General features: G+C 38.3%; 2 protein-coding genes across 3 annotated transcripts; both read right to left on the bottom strand.

Annotated features, from left to right (window-relative positions):
• Positions 1-255: 255 nt before the first annotated feature.
• LOC136236555 (DAZ-associated protein 2-like) lies at positions 256-12,246 on the bottom strand. 2 transcript variants are annotated; one of them, XM_066026771.1, is made up of 5 exons: positions 12,125-12,246; positions 10,658-10,720; positions 5,642-5,688; positions 5,516-5,584; positions 256-533 (listed from the first exon to the last, which is right to left on the bottom strand). In XM_066026771.1, exons 1-5 carry the CDS (start codon positions 12,138-12,140, stop codon positions 399-401), a joined length of 330 nt encoding a protein of 109 aa, XP_065882843.1. In that variant the 5' UTR covers positions 12,141-12,246; the 3' UTR covers positions 256-398. The 2 variants fall into 2 exon arrangements, with proteins under 2 accessions (XP_065882843.1, XP_065882844.1); XM_066026772.1 differs by lacking the exon at positions 10,658-10,720 and having other exon boundaries at positions 12,125-12,205.
• A 17-nt stretch (positions 12,247-12,263) lies between these two features.
• Positions 12,264-22,910, bottom strand: LOC136236551 (DAZ-associated protein 2-like). The gene is made up of 5 exons (XM_066026752.1): positions 22,787-22,910; positions 16,986-17,027; positions 16,703-16,930; positions 15,624-15,727; positions 12,264-12,494 (listed from the first exon to the last, which is right to left on the bottom strand). Exons 1-5 carry the CDS (start codon positions 22,905-22,907, stop codon positions 12,369-12,371), a joined length of 621 nt encoding a protein of 206 aa, XP_065882824.1. The 5' UTR covers positions 22,908-22,910; the 3' UTR covers positions 12,264-12,368.
• Positions 22,911-22,918: the final 8 nt, after the last annotated feature.

Genomic DNA, 22,918 nt, shown 5'->3' with positions numbered 1-22,918 from the left:
TATTCATACATCAAAACACAAAAAGAATTTATTATTTGGGCTATTACTGTACAACTTCAAAATGAAGATGGCGTACAGATAAATCACAAAAGTACAGTAAATTGAAAGGGACTTTAACATAGTTCACACTAATGGAGTTATGATGGATTCTGTTATTCAGAACCTCAACAGATGTTTTAGTTGTTGCTTTGATGTTTATATAATTGGACCCCTTTTCACAAATCTGGTCATACTTATCTCCGTGATGCAAACATATGTAATGATGAATCATTTATCTTTAAACAAAAAACTGCCAACTTTATAAAACACTCACACACAGTCACTAAAGCATACAAGTTTCTCGTAGTACAAAACACCAGTCAGTGTAGCTATATAAACAATATACAAGTGTTAATCCATCACATTAAGCCAGACCAAGTTGCTCCGCCATCTTCCCCCATCATACTACTGGCCTTCTGTTGTGTCATCACCACTGGCTTGCCTTGAGCTGCTGCTATTTGTGCTGGAGTAGGGGCTACCCCTGGGGGAGGAGGCTGTGAAGACAATGAGATAAGCATGTCACTTCAAATCTAAAATTGGACAACATTATAAGTACTTAATTAAACAACATAATATTGTAGCAATTTTCATTGATCAAGTAAATATTGTGATCAGATCTGCAAAAACCTAACACAATCATGCAAGCCCAAATTTACAGCACAAAGAATTCATTTCAGTGACCTATATGCAACAATCACAGCAAAATCCTGTCTATAAGTATGTAGGCATTGAGCTGGATCCTCAAAAACATTTAATAACTCATGGATGTAATTATACACCATCTTGAAATTTGGCTCATTTGTAATACTGCATGCTTGACCCACTAAAAATATTTCAAAATCTTTTTGTTCAAATATCCGACATAATATTTACAGCCAATCAAAATTTTCACCACACATTTCCTATGAGGAAGCCATAAAGTACAGTGTCCATTACAACCCTTTCCCGAACTTGTAGTGGAGCCAAACTGTATGTGTCTGTTGTTGACAACTTTGTTGTTGCCACTAATCATCTGGTTGGCTGAAATGTTAACTCTGTTAAGAAAAAATCCACTTTTAGTTTTAGCTGTTATTCAGGATCCAGCTCAACTTGTACATACTATAGTTTGCACAAACATACTTTTTTTTTTTAAGTGAAATGTATGCTACAAAGAAAAAATATAAGCAAGTTTTAATTACATCATTACCCAGGGAAGCAAGTTTCAAAACCTATACACATCATCTTATTCTCCTGCTCATAGAAAGTTTGAATACCTTTGTTTAGGCCCAATGGTATGCATATCACATGCATTTGTTTACAATGCTGCAAAAGACACAATATTGTTGTCATTTCATCATTTAAAACATCTTCATACTTGCACGCACAGCGCTAAACTGTGCTTCAATTGATTTGCCAATTTGTGGTGAGCATTTTAAGCCAAATATCAACTCTGTGGATCAATGCAAACAGAAGTTATGGCTGTAAATAAATAGTTGTTGTACAAATCAATTTCTTTGTTCTTCCAACTGTCCACTGCTATGATCTAAAACTATTCAACATAATGGACCTTATCTGCATTGACATCACAACATAAAATGGCAGCAATAGTATGGGGACTTTGTACAGAGGGTATTGGGAGAGGTGGTGGTTTATAATATATTCCAGCAGGGGCCAAGGTGGGGCATACTGTACATACATACTTACAGAGTTGGGGTCATTACTCTAAAAATGTAACTAGTTACATATTACTCATTACTTACTGAAAAAAGTAACAAGTTACATATTACTCGCTACCCTGAGGGCTGTAACTAGTAATAATATTACACATTACATTTGTTCGTAACAAACTATAAAGTAAGTCCAACCTTCTAAATACAAGCTACACTACTATTCAGGGGATATTAGCAGATATTTGGCATATCTAGGAATAAATTCCTTACCAAGAAATTTTTTTACCAATGTGTTTGTAAAGGTGTCTACTAACCCTCCTCAAAAGATTTAAACACAACTCCCCTAGGAGAACCCATGACAGCTTCGGGAAGTTGGACTATCCATGACCTTATTTGAAAATGGTTGATTTGCTGTTAGCACAGCAAATCATGTGGTTTAATATGTATACATTGCAAGCTTTTAACCACTCCTGAAATTGATGAAAAGACCACATTCATTCATTATTATTGTTATTAGTTGGAACTCATGTATTTCTTAAGGACTAGTTTGATAATGTCTATTGCCTCATAAGTCAACGTCTGGGTCTTCTCCAGACTCTCCATCATCAATGCAATTCTTGCATGTAATTCCTTTGTAATTTCCACATGCTGAGATGCACTTGACATCGTTCTTCTTACAGCTGCACCGTCGGTTGCTACAATCTCCTTTACAATTACAGCTTATGAACTTTAAAAATTCATCAGGTGCCATAGGGTCTAATGTTGCAGTGCACGAAATGTGCTGACACACTGTCAGGACAACATGAAGGTTGAGTGGACATAAATCAATTTGTCCAGACATTTTTGCATTTCTCTTTTCTTGCCAAATCATTTGTTTCAAGCATTGGGGTCACTGTACAACTGATTATTATTACTTTACACTCAACTGATTATTACTTTTCACTCAATAACAGTGACAGATCAGAAAAGCACAACATTTTAGGGTTCTGGTCACATATAAGGTCCTATAAATTCAGTGCTATTACAGGAGCATTTGTAGGAAAGGACTCAAAGGAGAATTAACTCAGTATTATAATAGCTATGTAGTCAAACTATACTATTGCTGCTATGAAATAGTGCCTCTATTATGAATTGTAAAAAATGAACTCCATTCTATATAGCTCAAAATGCAAGTTGAGTGTACAGATGAATACCACAAGTAAAAGCTAGTAATGGCTAACAGGTCATAAGTACATTTGCCAAGTAACTGAGTCAACAGGCTGTGCAATGTAACCTGTTGGTCTCTTGGACATGGCTTTGTGGCCACACCACAAACCATAAACACATAACTCAATTACATGCCAATGTCACTATGTCTGGCCTCCTACTAAAGGACATTGTTTCTGGACAAATTCAATTATGGCCTGACAACTAGTGTACTTGACCAGAAATTGTCAGTGTCCTGACTGTTATTTCACGCACTGATGTTGGAACTGGCTCATAGCCTTTACTCCTTAATGTCCATCCATAGCCACTGGGGTCCAAAGACATGCTCTGCAATAGCATCCAGTCTTGGGTTTGTAGATAGGCACGGAGAGGGTTGTATACAATCACTGGATTGGACTAGTGGACTGGACTGGTGGACTCAGTTTTTTTTTTGTTTGTTTTTCATTTTAGCACATATTTGGGCAATTGATTGTAGCTATTGCTACATGGAATGTAAAATACGCAGGTAGACCTGTCTACTTGGCACTATCTCTTAACTTAGGATTGTGTGCAATTCTCTTTCTTGACATAATCTCTATTGTACGACTACCATTCATCTTATCATGAAGTACAAACCATACAGCACATGTGTATGTAGTGTTGTAGGGGAGGGGGATGCCAACCTAGGGGAGGGGGGATGTCACTCTCTAAAGGCAGTGTTTTCAGTCGTTTCTTTTTTTTCAGTATCATTCCTGCTGCATGACTTATAACTTATTGTAGGATGTTATTGTTTGATATCTATTATCAACTTACTACACTATCACTTGGATAACCTGTTAATAGATGCAAAAGAGCCCTAGTAGAATTCACTGTCAAAAACCCACAATTAAAACCTTTGTAGCCATGGGAATAAAACCCACCAAATGTTTCAAGAAAAGGAAGCTAGTTTTCTGCCTGTTCACTGAGGTACAATAATATAAATATTGTCAGGAAAGCATTATGTCCTTCATATTATAAAGATACTATTTAATTATAATGGCTATTGCTTTAGGAATAGTACTCACTGACACTGTTCTGCAAAGGGAATGGTGGGGCTCTTAGCCTCCCCCATAAATCTACCCTTGGAAGGGTGCAATATAGTTTTAGTTATGTAGTTTGACATTTCACACTATGCTTACAGCAATCAGACAATTTCAAATATTTCCAAATAAGGCTCATGGGTAGTCCAACTTCCAGCAGCTGTCACAAGTTCCCCTAGGGGAGTTGTGTTTAAATCTTTTGAGGAGGGTTAGTAGACACCTTTACAAACACATTGGTAAAAAAATTTCTTGGTAAGGAATTTATTCCCAGATTATATTAAAATTTCCTGACTATACCTACAACTACAAGTAACAGGAGAGAGACACGTGTTTCTCTGGTGTAGTTCAGCCACAAATACATGCATTGTTGTCGTATCTTGGTCTCAAGGGCACTCCCCATACACTATCATTCTTTGTTCATGCTTATAACGCTATCTCCAGTCTTGTCTGGACCCAAAATGCAGTCAATCACATGCCTGGATACAATGCACCTTAAAAGGAAGTATTGTGTTACATTTGTTACAATTTCCGGATGCAATATCCGTTACATATTACTCGCTACTTTGTCATGTAATGTGTTATATTACTCATTACTGTAAAAGCAATATTATTATGTAACACGTTACCCCAAACTCTGCATACTTACAATACAAATGCATGCTATTTTGTATCCATATCAGAAGTTTGGTCTGGTTTTGCTAGAAGGATGTAATTTCCTATCGCCACAACATACTAGTTCATTATCCAATAGTTCCACCACAAACACAGTTCATTTTTTGTTACTGTGTGATGAACTATCACGGCCATTTTGTCACATTTCATCCATGCGGTAAGGTGCATAGACTGAAATTTTGGTAACCCATTCCTTTAACACTGCAGATAATGCTGAGACAATAAAAATTTTGGAAATTGTGCAAACTATTTGTCACACTACAGTGGGTCCTCAGTTATCTAATTAAATGTGTTTGTACAAAATGAAGGAACAAGCTTAATTTCACAATTAATTTATAATTATTTAGATCAACCTTAGAGAGTTGGTTTACTAACAACCTTAGAGAAATGGTTGACAAGCATCAATCAACCTGAAACCAAATGCCAAATGAACTGTCTATTAGAGTATTTTTAAGTTGACAGGTGTAGGAAAGCTTTGTATCAAAGGAATGGCTCTTTGATTTTTACATGAGTTTCAATTATACAGACACTCTTACAAATACTTGAAGTGTTTGGATAACAGATGACAAAGGTTTGAGTAGGTAAGGATCTACTTATAAAGTCTCTATGATTTATTTTTCCCTATTATCATAGTATAAATCAATTATCCTGTTGTAACTCGATAAGTTTATAGCATACACTGTATACAAAGATGATGGAAATTCCTTGACAAAACTAAATAAATGAAATCAATTTGAAATGCATCGCTTTTTTACAAAGCTTGAGGATTGAAAATTACTGGACCATTTCACACCTGGCATACACATTACTATCATAATTTTACATTTAGCAAATAGATACTGTACAATATTCCAGTACTATTTATGGTACTAACTCTACAGCTTAACTCACTGGAATGGTGGCAGGCTTGTTTGGGTCAAACCGAGCACCGGCAGCATATTGACCTTGTACAGTAACAGACTATAAAATACAACAATAAATAATATACCATGGATGATAAGCACCTTATAATCTTACCGGTTTTTGAGTCCTTTGACCTGGGTAAGTAGCTGGACTCTGAACAGCTAGTGGAAAAGATCAAAATGCAGTGACTAACATCAACTACATCCCAGCCAATGGTACGTGGACTAAACCCTTAAATCCACTTTGGGGAACGTGTGCTATACCATATAGGCATGCATGATGACATTAGGTAATGTTTGATACAGTTGTTGTTAGACACTGGAGAACAGCAACAGTACACTTATAGCAACAAAAATTATGAACAGTCACAGACGGTACAATATTATTGTACAGTAATGAAAAGCATCTTGGCACTTTGAGCTTGAGATACTCTAATAAAACAGTCATTGCAATATGAAATATCCTAATAGAACAATCATGTATACCTAGGAATGTTGGTTATCTTATGAGCATAGTGACTCCTTAGTTATCTGTACACCTTCACTCCAGACAAAGTGTTCAGTTATGTGGATTAGTTTAGATAAGTACTGTAAATTTTGATAAATTTAAGTCCATTAAATTTATTTACAGTATTTTCAATTACTCTAAAAAAAACACATGAAATAAATGCTAAGATTACGGTATAGTCACGGGCAATCATTCAAAATTTTGAATGCCTATCGATACTTTTTGAGAAGCCCATAAAACCAGTCTAGCAGTGTGAAAAGTTTTAAATGAAGGTGAAGCCCTTCATATTTAATGTTTTTATGTAGCTACAGTGTAGTTTGAGGCAGGTGGAACACTACAATTTGTTGTAGTAACACAAGTAAGCCAACCCGTACATAGTCTCGTGCCCAGCCGGGCTCGCGCTAATGCGCAAACACCGTCTGGTGACAATGCTCGAGTTTCTTGGGCCCGGAAGTGCGATCCAGCCAAAATATTGGCTGGCTAATCAGAATCGACGAGTTGCATAATCGCATGAATGTATTGGAAGTATACGAAAAAGCAGACTATTTAAAGCCATTTTATCAGAAGTTAATCACCTAGGTTGTTCAAGATGTTTGTTGTCAAGTTGTTTTTTCTGATCTCACCTTATGAATCGTGACTTGACGCTTCACCAGAAATGAAACGCGTCCTCTACTAATACAATGAATGAAGAGATCGCATCTAGTAAACGCCCTATTCTGAGTTTTACTTTATTCCTAGCCATTTTCGAATGGCTTTTCACTGTTTTAAAACGATTATGCAACTCCTCGATTCTGATTGGCCAGCCAATATTTTGGCTGGATCGCACTTCCGGGCCCAAGAAACTCGAGCATTGTCACCAGACGGTGTTTGCGCATTAGCGCGAGCCCGGATGGGCACGAGACTAACCCGTACATCGCTCAGCTCCAGCTGTCACTACCATGTTTTTCCGCTGCCAAATACAGCAAAAGCTGTAGGCTCTATTGGCTTTTCTGGGGCATAGTGATACTGTATATTAAATTTGTTAGGTCCTGTGGAAGTGTTTTTGGCATGTTTCTCCCCAGTGACTCTGATACAAGCCTTCAAAGAGCTTGTTTCACCCGAAAAAACTACTAAAAGTTCAATAAAACGTCTATACTACCAGTAACTTAAAAAATCGCTTCCACAGGACCTAGATATTTTAGTTGTTTAGCCACTTGTGTTGAAATTATAAGGATTCAGTAATCTGTTAGTCTTTATAAAACATCGCTCTATTGTAGACCACACACCCAAGAACAGTCGCTGTTCTGTAGTAAAAACAAACAAGCACAATTAGTTGTATTGCTAACACAACACAGTTGTTGAAATTATTTATCCCTGCTTGGTTTAAAGCAGGCTTTGTAATTTGTTCCGCCCACGCATTTAAAACTATTCCGTAACCTTAAACGCTCTAATAGAACAGTCACTTTTGGAGTACAGTGTTCAGAAAGTTGAGGTTGGGATGCACTGTACATAATAGCTCACTGTAAGCCTTGAAATTTGAATGTAATAGTGTAGAGCAAAACAGACAATTAGGATTCTAATGTGCCTGTATATAATATGCTTGTGATGAGAAGAGCTTCCACTCTTCTGTAGGTCTGTGCAAACACTACAAGTCCTAAATTGTGTACGTTGACAAATACATTTATGAAATTAAAACATCGTGTGTGATGAAGGTGTCCAAAAGTAAACGTCATGACTGATCATTGGTACTGGAGCTTACAAGGGTTTACTACATGGGCTGAATACAAACCCACCATGATTGCAAAGCTCTGTATCTAATACTGACAAACACTGGGTTGAGTACTGTAGCCATTGAAAAATGCACAATCTACATATTTCAATCACATAAAGCTCAAATCAATACATTGTTGTATTTACATTTGTTTATTGTTTGTTGCTTAATTGTGCAAATGACTCAATATGATGTAACACCTTGATGAATCAGCAGCCAGTTCATGAACACAATGAGCTAACTTGTGTATTTGACTTATTCAAGTTATGATCCATTAATTAACTACTTTCAGACTGGTGTTGTACAAGTCTCATCTACTGTTTAGCATTATAAAGGATATTAAACATACAACTACAAAGGACAATTGTAAACTTTTCTCAAGAAAGTGAAAATTTCAGCCAACCAGATGATTAATGTGACAGCGAAGGTGTCAACAACAGACACGTACAGTTTGGCTCCATTACAAATTCAGGAAAGGGTTATAATAAACATTGCACATTTATGGCTTCCCATAGAAAATGTATGGTGAAAATTTGGATTGGCTGTAAATATTACGTCAGACATTTAGGATTTTGAAATATTTTTAGCGAGTCAAGCAAAGAGCTAAGTTTCAAGACCATGTGTAATTGCATCCATGAGTTATTAAATCTTTTGAGGATCCAGCTCAATGTGTATGTACATGTATAGTCGAGCACACAAAATGTAACCCTTGGCACACACCTCATTAATCCAGGTCACATCTGGGTCAGCATTAGTGGTTTCTGATCACATGACATCATAGTAGTTGTTACTAAAGTCATCCCAACATGACTCAGCATGGCTGACAACAATGATATCACATTGTCACAAGGTAATATGATGCAATAAGTTAGTCCAAAGCTTTTAGACAAATTGTATCAGCTGAGTCATGTTGATGACCTCAGTAACAACTAGTATGATGTCATCATGTGATCAAAGTTTGCAACAGAATGTCCCTCAAGTTACTATTCTAAATCGAGATTTAGTGGTCAGGACCAAGGTTTCTATTACGTCATCCTAACACTTCCCCTTAGTCTTTTTTTTTGTCCAAGATACTTTTTTACACATTCTTTTCATAACTAATGCAATACACAGGGAACCTTAAGACCTGTGATCTATGGAGTGGTCTCCTTCACAAACATTATTCTCTTACCAGAAAACTTTAAACCAAGAGTTTATATTGCAAAGTATTATTTGAAGTCTTGCTATACTTGTGTGGGTGTAGATGGGTACAATAATTTCACTACAATCCGAAGGCTCAACTATAAATTATAAGGTACAGAACATTGTGATACTCCAATACTAATTCAAAATTTTAATGTTTGGGGTAAACAACTGCACAGAACACACTACATGTGCACACACACACACACACACACACACACACACACACACACACACACACACACACACACACACACACACACACACACACACACACACACACACACACACACACACACACACACACACACACACACACACACACACACACACACACACACACACACACACACACACACACACACACACACACACACACACACACACACACACACACACACACACACACACACACACACACACACACACACACACACACACACACACACACACACACACACACACACACACACACACACACACACACACACACACACACACACACACACACACACACACACACACACACACACACACACACACACACACACACACACACACACACACACACACACACACACACACACACACACACACACACACACACACACACACACACACACACACACACACACACACACACACACACACACACACACACACACACACACACACACACACACACACACACACACACACACACACACACACACACACACACACACACACACACACACACACACACACACACACACACACACACACACACACACACACACACACACACACACACACACACACACACACACACACACACACACACACACACACACACACACACACACACACACACACACACACACACACACACACACACACACACACACACACACACACACACACACACACACACACACACACACACACACACACACACACACACACACACACACACACACACACACACACACACACACACACACACACACACACACACACACACACACACACACACACACACACACACACACACACACACACACACACACACACACACACACACACACACACACACACACACACACACACACACACACACACACACACACACACACACACACACACACACACACACACACACACACACACACACACACACACACACACACACACACACACACACACACACACACACACACACACACACACACACACACACACACACACACACACACACACACACACACACACACACACACACACACACACACACACACACACACACACACACACACACACACACACACACACACACACACACACACACACACACACACACACACACACACACACACACACACACACACACACACACACACACACACACACACACACACACACACACACACACACACACACACACACACACACACACACACACACACACACACACACACACACACACACACACACACACACACACACACACACACACACACACACACACACACACACACACACACACACACACACACACACACACACACACACACACACACACACACACACACACACACACACACACACACACACACACACACACACACACACACACACACACACACACACACACACACACACACACACCCACACAACCATGTACACACTACACAGATAATTAATATACTTACGTTGAATACTATAAGGTGGAGGAGCATGTGATGGATGCGGTGGAGCAGACGGCTGTGGGGGTCCTATAATAAACAACACACCAGTAGTTGTGTAGCATCCTACTGAAGTCCCCCATTAACTAATATAGGTTACTAGATAATGAAGAGCTCCACCATTGAGGCTGCATTACATTACAAACATCAATAGTTATGGAAAGTAGAAGCAAATGATTGTTGACAAATTCTCCATCTACAGCACTCAAAGCAGTTGACAATAGACAGGACCAATTTATAATATGAGTGGAGCACAATCGGGCTACATTCAAAGTTGTACTTACAAACTTTGACAAATGCATCCATAAAATTGCAGGTGCTAAATACGTAGCTACCCAGACTGTTCAATACTGGTACTGGGGTACTGGTAGTCTCATACCAGGACTATGCTACTGGTAGGATGTATGTAATGCTACCCAAAACATTCAGAAATGTCACTGCAGTAAATTCATGAGAATATTATGCTCTTGTGCCATTATCAGAAAAATGTACCCTGCTCACATACGTACAAATCAGTCCTTATAAAAATAATGATATTCAATGTTCGTTCTTAAATGATGTTAATGAATCAGCGTTTTGCTGTTCCAGTACTTCATTTGAAAAATGAGTAGGGATGGTACTCCAATATACCCTGCACATCCTCAGTTAAAGTCAAAATATAAGCCTTGACCCATGACTTGCACTAAAATCAGTGCTTGACTCTTGACCGAATTTTTATAAAATTATGGCTACGTTGTAATTCAAATATGTACACTTTTGAAACGAAGCTTGTCTTATGACCTACTGAAAATTTCTTGATTGGCTTTTGTTGTGACCGAGGACGAGATCAGAGTACACACGGAAAAAAATTTGATACCAATATTGGGAATTGTTCAATGTTTACATCGGTATTTCAAACAATACCAATATTGGTCGATATTTTTATTCCTTGAAATCCCAATGTAAACATTGGTATTGCTGAACAATTCCCAAAATCGGTATCAGAAAATTTTTTTACTGTGACAGAAAGGAGTAGAGTGCAACCCACTTGTAATTTGCAGTTGTTTTTTTTAGTGAAGACTGCTCAGTATAAAAATACTGCTTTTCAATAATACCCTGAGAAACGTACAGCTATTACAGACACATAATTACAAACATAAAATTGACTTATATAAAGATTTAAAATCCGTCAGTTTCCTTACTACATATGGTGTGGGATTTAGATGCTGGACAAAAGTATGGACTAAACATGAAAGGAAAGGCGAACTGTTGATCCTTGGTACAATTCAATGGCCAGCCTGGCGTACATTTGCTGGTTCACCTCATCATTATCTATGACCTCATGGAGAAGATCTATGTATGATGCTCTATTTAAACGCTAATTATCTCGCGAGGTGTGTGATTTTGTGCATGTGTTGTGACTGCATGCAGTATAGTCTACACACTGAAGCTTACCAGATTTTCCAGACATCTTTTGCGAGGTGCGCGAATAAATGACAACTGGGACAACTCGTGACGATATAACTCGGTAGTATCACACCCGTATACTATAATACATTCGTCTACCGGTAGAAACCCCTCCGTATACTACAGATACACTAAATCTCTTTAATACGCATATTGGCGGCATTGCATAGCATATTTCATAGCAAACATATACAATTAATGATAAAAATTTGAATCACGATGTCGTTTAGTATCAGTACCATGTGTAGCCTCCATCAGACCCCATGAGACTATCAGATTTGTTTTGTGTCATCACTACTTGTTGACCTTGTTGTGCCGCCAATTGTGCCGCAGTGGGAGCACATCCAGGGGGTGGGGGCTAGAGGTAAACATTCAAAAGACACAATTACAAATACCTCAGACACGTGTGACTATACATGCAAAACGCACAGCACAAACGTGGCAAGGAAGTTATTATAAACCAAACATATAACATACAAGACAAACACATAAACATTTTAGAACAAGGTCCAGAGAAAGCAGTCCGGCCAGTGACCACTTTTCAGCATTAAGTTTAAAAATATATATCCAAGTGGCTGATAGGCACTGGCCGATTATGCTGGCGTGTTTTTGGGAATAATAGATGTCTAAAGCATCATGTGATATAATGCCAGTAGAACACACTGTTAAATCCTTCTCCATGACAATCAGTCATGGAAAAGATTGAAACACTCTAATAGAACGGTACCCTAATAGAGCACTCAAGTTTTTATTTTACTGATTTATTAGTCAACAGCTTTATGAAGCTAGCAAATAGCTACGAAATATACATAGCTTTGCATGGAAGTGTACATAACTGGATGAATATTTGTTTGTGCATGTGGAGCACTGCAGCATAGCATGATAGAGTAAGATTAAGCATATACTGTAGCTTAGTGCTTAGCCAGCTATTCACTGAGTTGTGACTTCCATCATATTAAAATTAGTTATATAGCTATCAGTTTCAAATGTTAGATTCATGCTGCGGGCATATAGTAGTTATAACAAAAGGGAAACATACTGTATTTACATGTGTTACAACTGTATAATGTAAGAAGTTAATGTGAACACATGATGTAGCAACATACCGCCACAGTGAGTTTATTAATACACACAAGATTATAGTAAAATAATTTGCTAGGGAATTTACAGCTGAAAATTGTCTCAGATTTAATCTCAGAGCATGCAATTTTCCTGATGAAACATGCCCCCAGACCCCCTAGCATTCACACAACAAAGTGCTCAGCATTTCGTAGTATGTACCCTGGCCTTGGCCTGTAGAATTGCTTTCTCCGGCCCTGTAGAATGAATAACTAAATTGATAATATCATATACAATATGATAGTACTGTATAGTAGGAACCACAAAAATGTGGGCGTGGCCCACAATAAAAATGTCATGAAAAACCAGCTTAAATTTACCCTGGCGACAATGAGGCAGTATTGGTTAGGTAAAACTAAGCCCAAACAAGAGATCCTGGGTGTTTGGGGATCATGTGCAAGTTCATTAGTGCAGTGGATAGGTTCCTGGGTAATGGAGCAGTCTGGAGATAATAGGGCCACCCAATTTTTTATTCAGAAGGTTGCTATTGATGTTCAACGTGGCAATGCTGCATCAGTAATAGCAACGATACCATCAACACAGGATTGGACTTTTCTGCCCACAGTTTGAGCTAGGCAAAGACTTTAATTTATTTGAAATGCACTGTATTTGTATTTATACTTCAAAGTCTATCAGGATTGAGCTTTCTGATCGACCTGAAATGCTTTCAACAAGTTTTTTAAAGTTATTAAACGGAATTTTCTACGACTGCCTGACTGACTGATACTTTCAGACAAGCACAACTCGATAACGGCTAAGGCTACCGGTTTGATTTTTTCACTGTTCAAAGTTACTTCAGCCCGAGAGGTGTCTTTTGGCATACCGCAGAACGTACAACACATTCTTCGTGGACTTACCAGTATCCTCCGTTGTGTATAATTCATTTTGGCTGACAGCGAAAGGTGTCGATATGGTGGTAACACGTGATGGCTTCCCTGGCTTCGTAACATAAATTGTCCATATATCTTAGTAGTTACTAGTGATGCACCGATACCACTTTTCACTACCGATCCGATACCGATACATTTGAGGCCAGAAATGGCTGATACCGATCCGATACCAATACTTTGTCCCACGGGCATTTCTCACAAGAAACAGTTAGTGATTTAGCTTACTAAACTCATTTGCTAATCCCATCAACTGCAGTTTGCTGGTTTTGTGGCTATCAATTACGAGCAAAGATAAGTTTATGTCTTCAATGAATCTTATTCCGTGGCTTACTTCAGTTTCCACTGTACTAATAATGGTAGTAGCTGGCTTCTTTTAAGGAATTCATGGCTTATATCAGCTTTTGCTCAACTCTGTTCAATGCGCTATGTATGCCGCCATCTTGATAAGTAATTAAATGACATCACTTTTAAAGTATCGGGCATTTATAGCTTTACCGATACAAGTCCGATACCGCCAAAATAGGACCGATACCGATACTAGTATAGGTATCAGTGCATCACTAATGGTTACTTTGATTGCAGAGGTGCTTTTCAAACAGTTCTTGATTTGTAATGCTGTGTAACGAGTTGAAGAACATAGCTGACAACGAAGCGTAATGGATACTTCACTTTTCAGATGATAATTGGTAGCTGGGGTGCACAACACCTTTTTTTTTTTGGTACAGTATGCGTGAGTTCACCAGTCATAATTTTATTTTACAAACAAACAAGTACACAAAAAATTGGAATTTTAAACTAGAGTAGAGACATCAATAAAAGTACTGAAACAAGCTGGAATAGTGCATAATACTAAATCACAGTAAAGCAATAAGAAGTGTTATATCCCTATTGTGCTTTTTTAATGGTATCTTGAGCACAGTAGGGATATCACAGTTTACTGTGATTTAATATCATGTACTACTCCAGTTTGTTTCAGTACATTTTATCGATGTGCTATGGTCCCTACTCTAGTTGAAAAATCCAATGTTTTTGTGTACTTGTGTACAGAGGAACTGGACTACTCCACAGATGGCTACATTACAGTCACTGGGCTATGTTTTTGACCAATGCAGGCAGGCAGGTCATTATTCATTACAATCATACAGGTACTTGACTGTTTTGTTAGAGTAAGAGCTGAATGCTCTATTGGATTGTAAAGCAATATCCAAAGTGAAAGGCTAAAGCCCCTTCTCTTGACAATGAGGTGGGTCTTCAACCCATCTATCTATGTAAGCAAGCTAGTTTATTAACAGTCTTTACACAGGGTGAAAACACTTGCATGAAGTGAATAATGATGACCAAATTTAGTGAGACATAGCAATGTGGTTGGGCCACCAGAGATCTGAAGCATAACCCTAATTCCCTTTAACATGTGTAAAAATACAATGGGTTGTCTCTCAAATATCATACAGGGTACTTGTTCCATTAATTTCACTCACAGGAACATTGACTGGCCTTCCAGGAGTAAATCTAGCACCGGAATCAAACTGGCCATGAACAGCTGTCTGAGTTTGTGGCTGAGGTGGTGGCTGAGGTGGTGCTACTGTACAGAGGAAAAATAACAAGAAGTCAACACACTTCCCTTTCCTACTACATGATAGCCTGTACAACAAACATGCCAAATAATTGATGCAGTTATCTATTAAGATGGATTCAAAATTGAAACCTCATTATAATAAAATCATGAAGCACACCATAGCTACTATGTTTGGGACCTACTTGACATAATCACTTATAATGGGGTGGTCTTATTTTAATGAGGTTCATAAAGTATACCTTACAGCCTGTTTATACTACAGATCGCTCTGAATGAGATCAATTCAGTGCAATCTAGATCATTTTTGAGCACCGTTTATACAACAAAGGCCAAACCCAAAAAAACTAAAACCCACAATGATAAGTTTCATCAAAGTAGAGATTGCTGATGGAGTTAAAGGATTTGTGCTCTTTTTTTGTGCCAGGTTAGTAGGCATGATAAAGTCTTAAGTGTTGGCAAAAACCTCTCAATTCTGTGGAGTTAGTTAACTATTCAATTGCACATGTACCGGCCTGTTTTTTTTTGAGTGCTTGTGTTGTTCTTGAGGTTGTCCTTCCATACCGTCACCTAAAAACTTTGCTGTTGCTTCATTTCATCATTACAGTCACCATTTTACCTGTAGCTCTCCATATATAATCCATTTATTAGAGCCAAATCGAACTGCAGGGCCGCATCTGCTTATACTGGGTAAGTGGAGCAAACTAGATCAAACCAGACCCCCAACCCTAGCAGGTCCACTCCAGAGTGGTTCGACACGGTTCAGTCCAGAGTTCACACTAACTTGGAAATCGCTCTGATTCGAGATAGTTCAAACTAGGTGGCTAGTATAAGCGGGCTGTTAGCTACAGTATGATTGGGACCTACTGACCATGGCCACTATAACAAATGAAGAGGATTACAACTATGACCACTACAATAGTCAAACAAGTTGTCCATTACTTATTCACATTTATCACACACTAGTGTCACTACATGTTATACCTGACTGTGAGTATCCCGGAGGAGGTGCAGGATAAGCACCCACCTGTTGGTAACCACCTTGAGCACCAGGTGGTGGTGGTGGATAAGCACCCCCTTGAGGTGGCGGATAAGCACCCCCTTGCGGTGGTGGATAAGCACCTGGTGGATAAGCACCTCCTAGTTGTGGTGAGTTTGAGCCAGGTAGTGAGGTATTTGTCGGATACGGTGCAGTCTGTTGCTGAGGGTAACCTATTAAATATTACACAACTCCACACATGATCAAATTATTCTATTCCTTTCTCACCTTGTCCTGCTGATGGCTGTTTGGGATAAGCTCCCACAGCCGCTGTAAAACAAGATAAAATGTACATAAAACATTTAACTTTCACGTGTTACAGTATTTAACACATAAAGGTATAGAAATATAATTTTTCATTACAACAGTAGTGAGTAAGATTTTTTTTTTTTTTAACCCTATGGTCCCAGGAGATGCCTATTCAATGGTGATAAGTAAGAGAAGTATGTGTAAGTAGTGAGCTATATTAGAGTGTATTACTTCAAAAACACAATATCATTGTGCACAGCAAAATGTTAATGGCGGCCCACTGGTGGATGTTTCCCTAGTTACACCCCACACACACTTAGTTGTTGATACAATCACTGGACTGGACTGAGGTATTTCCCTTCTATAACCAAATATTTGGGCAACTGGTTGTAAGTAAGCATAACATCATCTAGTATACATCATGTGTTAAATTCTTCTCAACTGAATCACTACCACCAATACTTGTTAGGATGCATATATATTTTGGGACTAACTATTTTCAGTGCATTTTAATGTCATCACGGTTGTTCTCTCGGAGGTATAATGAGCGATACTGTATCTGCAATGATATTTCGTGATGTTGCGAATACATCACTTGATGTCACAAAACAAAATTGCCACCGAAATGTGGGGACTTTGTACAGGGAGGTATTGGGTGAGGTAGTGTTCTGCTATAATAGCACTTATACTAAAATCAAAAATCAAACAAGGGCAAAGGTGAGACACACACATATATACTATATTGCATGTATTTGTGCATGCATTGAAGAAATTTGTCTGCTTTTGCCAAATGAGCCCATTTTGTATCGTCAAAATACTGTTTACCATGCACAAGCCTTTATCCCTACAATACACATACTACATCTTACCTTTATTATGCCTAGTCTCACGTGGCCAGACTGCTTTTTCTCCACACGGCACTTATCGATTGGAAATTATAAGCGCCTGATCCGAAAAAGGGTTTGGAACGGTTAGCATAGGCAACTCGTTTCTAACACCCCCAATCACCATGGAGGGTGTTAATGAATTCCAACAAGCCTTCGCCCACACAGATTCCGTAGGTTTTGTGTGCTACCTAAAGTGAAGCATGGATTTTTCTTCCGCTGTCACAAAAGTGACTCACACCATGGGGTTACAGTCTGTGTGTATAAAATAGCTACCTCATTTTTACCTTACCATTTGTAGCTGGTAAAAACACCTTAGTGATCCTTCCAACGGGTTACAGAAAGCCCATAATTTATGGTATATTGCCAAGGGTTTTTAATTATATTCATGGTTAGTTTATACTATAAATTATGTAGTGATGAATGCAATGTAAATAATTTTAATCTTCATAGATAAAAATGGGAGCATAGTAGTCGTTGTAACTCCGCTTACTGCTTTAATGCTGGACCAAAAGAAGAAGGTTACTGACTTACGTATAATAACTGAGCTTGTTGGAGGTGCCCAAGATGACAAAGCAGCTATAGCAGCAGTCCTTCAGGGCAAAATTCAGTTGGTATATATCAGCCCTGAATGCATCATCGGCAACAAGAAATTTAGGGCCATGTTTCAGAAAGATGTTTATCAAGATAATTAGGTTGCACTGGTTGTTGATGAAGCTCACTATGTGAAGATGTGGTACGTAACTTAATTGGGTATCATATGGCTTATGCATTCTAGGTTGTTTTCTATAGGGGAGATTCATTCAGGAAGTCTTTTTCAGAAATTGGGACACTATGTAGCATCCTACCAAAGTCAGTAAACATTCTAGCCTTGACTGCTACAGCAACTAAACAAACTGTAGATTGTGTAGTAGAAAGATTGTCAATGAAAGAACCTGCTATGATAAAAGCCAATGTGGGACGGAGAAATATTAAATACATTGTCAAGCCACACCACATTAAGCAGACAGAACTTTGTGCACTGCTTAGCAAGGAGCTTCTGACCAGTCGTACAAGCACACCAAAGACAGTTCTCTTTTGTAGAACTTTGTTGATATTTATGGCAATTTAAAGAAGACTCTTGAAAGCAACATTACAGAGCCACCAGGTCTGCCTAACTTGGTAGAATTCCGCTTGATAAACTTGTTTACAGCAGCCACAACTTCTTGAATGAGGGAAAAATACTAGAAGAATTTTGCAAGAACAATTCTACGCTTAGGTTGGTAATAGCTACAAGCGTATTTGGCTTGGGTGTTGATTGTGGTGATATCATCAGAATAATTAATTGGGGTGCACCTCAGAAGAGCTTCTACAGGAAACTAGCAGGGCAGGGAGAAATGGTGCACCATCAGAAGCTATTTTATATTCCTTCAATGTTAGAAAAATACCACAAAGGCAATGAAGGAGTATTTAGTTAATGCAAGTTTATGTCGTTGTCAGTTGCTCCTGTCTAATTTCATGTTTTGTGAAGATACAGTGACTTTAAAATATTGTCGATGTTGTGATATATGCAGCATCTTGTATGATTGTTCAGACTGGTTTTCTGTCAACATATAATAATAATAATGATTTTCCATTAATACACATCTACTTCTGTTTTACCCAATCAGTAATGTTCTCCCATTTTAAATTTTTAAGGAATGGATTGCTTTTATAGCCACTCAAAGAAAAAAAAACTTTTCATCTTTTACTTGCTTGAGAATTTTTCAAAGTCTTTTTCAAATGATGGTACTGAACTGTGTCCTTTATTAGGTGTAGCCCCAGCTTTTGCTTGGAAGGCTTGACACACATGCTCAACAACAAAAAGTGATTTGGCAACACCAATAATGGCACTGGGTTTTGCATTAGAATGCAAATTCCCCATCATAGACTTCAACCTGCAATTAAGATGTTCCATATGTAAATCTATTGGAATGTTGCATGAACTTGCATCCTTGTCTACCGCATGTGTTCACATTTCGACTCCACATCAATTCACTAGCTTTTCTTTGTGACAAAAACTTTGTTTGAGCAAATAGTATAAAAGCCTCCTTAGAATAGTTGTAGTGGCCTGTCTGTTGAAATATTGGCAATAGGAATTTCCAATATTTCATGATGCGGTTCCCGTCACCTTCTTTAATAGAATCATGAAAGCCATGCCATATTAAAGAAAATGTCAACAAGTCAGTGGCATAGTAGTTATAAACCATACCACTAGAAGTCTCATTCTCATTTACAGATACTGTTAGTTGTACTTCAATCTTCACAAACTTTTTGACAATTGCTTTGGCACAGGCTAGACAGCAGTTGTCAGTCTGAGGTATACTTCTTGCAGCAGCAACAATTAAGTGCATGCATCACAACTAGCAAAAAATCTTCTGAAGCTTTTGTTTCGTGCTTTGAACCAGACCCCACTGCCGTGCAGTGCACAAGATGCTTGGGCTGTAAAGTGAACCTTTGCCATTAACTGTTGTCTTGGAGTAAAATATTTTCCAGATGATCTACATGAAAACATGTAATGTTACAGTGCTTTGAACAGTATGTTACCTCCACAAGACAAATTCTTGCATGCCAACCTGCACAAGTCAGTACAAATCCTGTTAACTTGTCTTCAACTAGTAAATGGGTATCTCGCAGTAACATAGCGAGCAACTGTCAATTGATTCCCAAAAAGAAACAACTTGGTGTCATCATACTCATAGTCTTTGGTGTCATCATACTCATACTTTAGATAGCACACGAAACCTATCCTATGGAATCTGTTGGTAGGCAAGGGCTTGTTGGAATTCATTAACACCTACATGGTGGTTGGGGGTGTTAGAAACGAGTTGCCTATGCTAACCATTCCAGACCCTTTTTCAGAACAGATGCTTATAATTTCCAATCGATAAGCGCCGTGTGGAGAAAAAGTGGTCTGGCCACACGAGACTATATTATACCTTGGTTTCAGTTGTAAAAAAAACTACGAACAATGTCTATATTGATTTCTGTGCAACAAAGTCTCTAGAGTCCCCAAACTACAACTCCCATTTTTCCAATTATAACATCACGCTACGACAGTTATCGTCATTGCGGATATCGTCCATTGTAGCCTACATATCCGGATCACTTCTCTAGAGGAGAATTTTAGGAGGTCTGAAGCACTCCTTCAAAAAGTTTTCGTCATGTATAACCACCATACTGCAGAAATTACAGGTCTAATTGTATCTTGGCAATAAAAAATATTACAAAGAGCAGAGGGATGGGGATGGGTTGAGTACATATAAGAATTGATGGGAGTGGTCAAAATTACAACTACATTTAAGCTGTTGAAAATCAAAATACTCTAAATATAGAACAGTCAATTTAGTAGGTCTAGATCTTTGTAAGTGTCTTCATATAGACTAAACATTTAGAGCAAGACTATTTTCGAAGTTAAGTAGTGTTGTAATAAAAATTTGCTGAATATATATATACAGTGATCTAGAATAGAAATTTTCTATTAGCCCGGAAACCACGAAATCAACAAAAATTTTCTCAAAATATTTGGTATTAAGATTGTTACAAAAATTTTCTTCTAGCAATTTCATGTGTGGATTGTCATTTCTAAAATATGTAAACCAGGCATACTATTCCATAAAAATCATTACAAACTTCTACTTGTAGGTGAATAGTAAACACACTTTCAGTTTCAGCTACAGGTGTTTAGGAACCGAAACACTGTAGCTGCAATATCAATTTTGTACTAACAAGACCACTGGTCTCATGGTCTATATACACATATATATATATATATATATATATATATATATATATATATATATCTAAATTTTCCTTTATAACAATAACTTCGGAGATTGACATCTAATAATATTCTAAAGGACAGATTGTATCTACATTCCAGGGCCCTTACAAGACTTCTCAGTACAACACACTGCTTTCCTCAACACCTGAAACAATAACATGCTTGTGTAATTGCACGTCATAGGGTTATGACACATGACCAACCTCCACGGTGTGGAGTGTGATACATGGCTATTTCCAACGTTAGTTATAGGGATAAAGTAGGCCGACACCAACACCTATCATGTGATAAACACACTACATTTCTTCAGTTAACAGTAGTAGTGTCCACTAATGGACCATAAACTTTGTACCTAATACCCATGCTACTATGACTGTCCCTAAAAGTTGTAGTGACACAGAAAGAATTTGAGAGAGGCAGCTTCATTGCAACTTGTGGCATTTATGGGTTCCTGGCTGGTAATATATTTGCTTGTGACCTTAACGTGAACATGAGATTTCAATGGCTTACACTGAACAAGTTACAAAATTTAACAATCTTTCCTTGTACTGTGCATGGCCATCTGCTGTTACCACAGCAGATGGCCACATCACAACAGCTGAGCATATTTGGTGTATGGAGTTCCATTAGTGAGCATCACAGCACATGTTATACCCCAGCGCTTTTCAGGAAACTCACAAGTCAAGGGCTGTTCTCTACACTTCGGCAAGGCCATACATTGATCTGAGTGGAACAGAACAGAATACGCGACAATTCCACCTCCTTAGAATAGATCAGTGTATTAATTAAAAGTGTCGAAGTTGTGGAATCACTTTATGGGCGGCTGTGCGTTCTATTCGAGGCTTTCCTCGTGAGTTTTACCTTGCGTACAAAACGGGAAAATGGAAACGTTTCTAGAAGGACAATACAAAATATTGGCATGTACGGCCTACTAGTCTCGACTGATAGAACCATAAGCTTTAACCGAGAAACTTGAACGCGCCAACAGAAAAAAACATAAATCATTATCACTTACAAATTTTATCCACAATACTGTATCACACTACACCAGGTATGTATGTATGCGATAATACCAACTGATTACTGTCACTCACTCGTTGAAGACTTCTTCTTTCCAAAAAGCGGCATTTCAGTGAGCGTCCTATAGACTATTACGTCAATGGAAACGAAACTACTGAAACCCACAATCGAAACTGTAGACCTCACGCTGTGCATGCGTTATGCCC

Source organism: Dysidea avara, chromosome 10 (genome assembly GCF_963678975.1).
Source record: "Dysidea avara chromosome 10, odDysAvar1.4, whole genome shotgun sequence".
In the NCBI taxonomy this organism is placed as follows: Eukaryota; Metazoa; Porifera; class Demospongiae; order Dictyoceratida; family Dysideidae; genus Dysidea; species Dysidea avara.
Note: the sequence above shows the minus strand (reverse complement) of the source record. Positions and strands in the feature narration are given on the sequence as shown.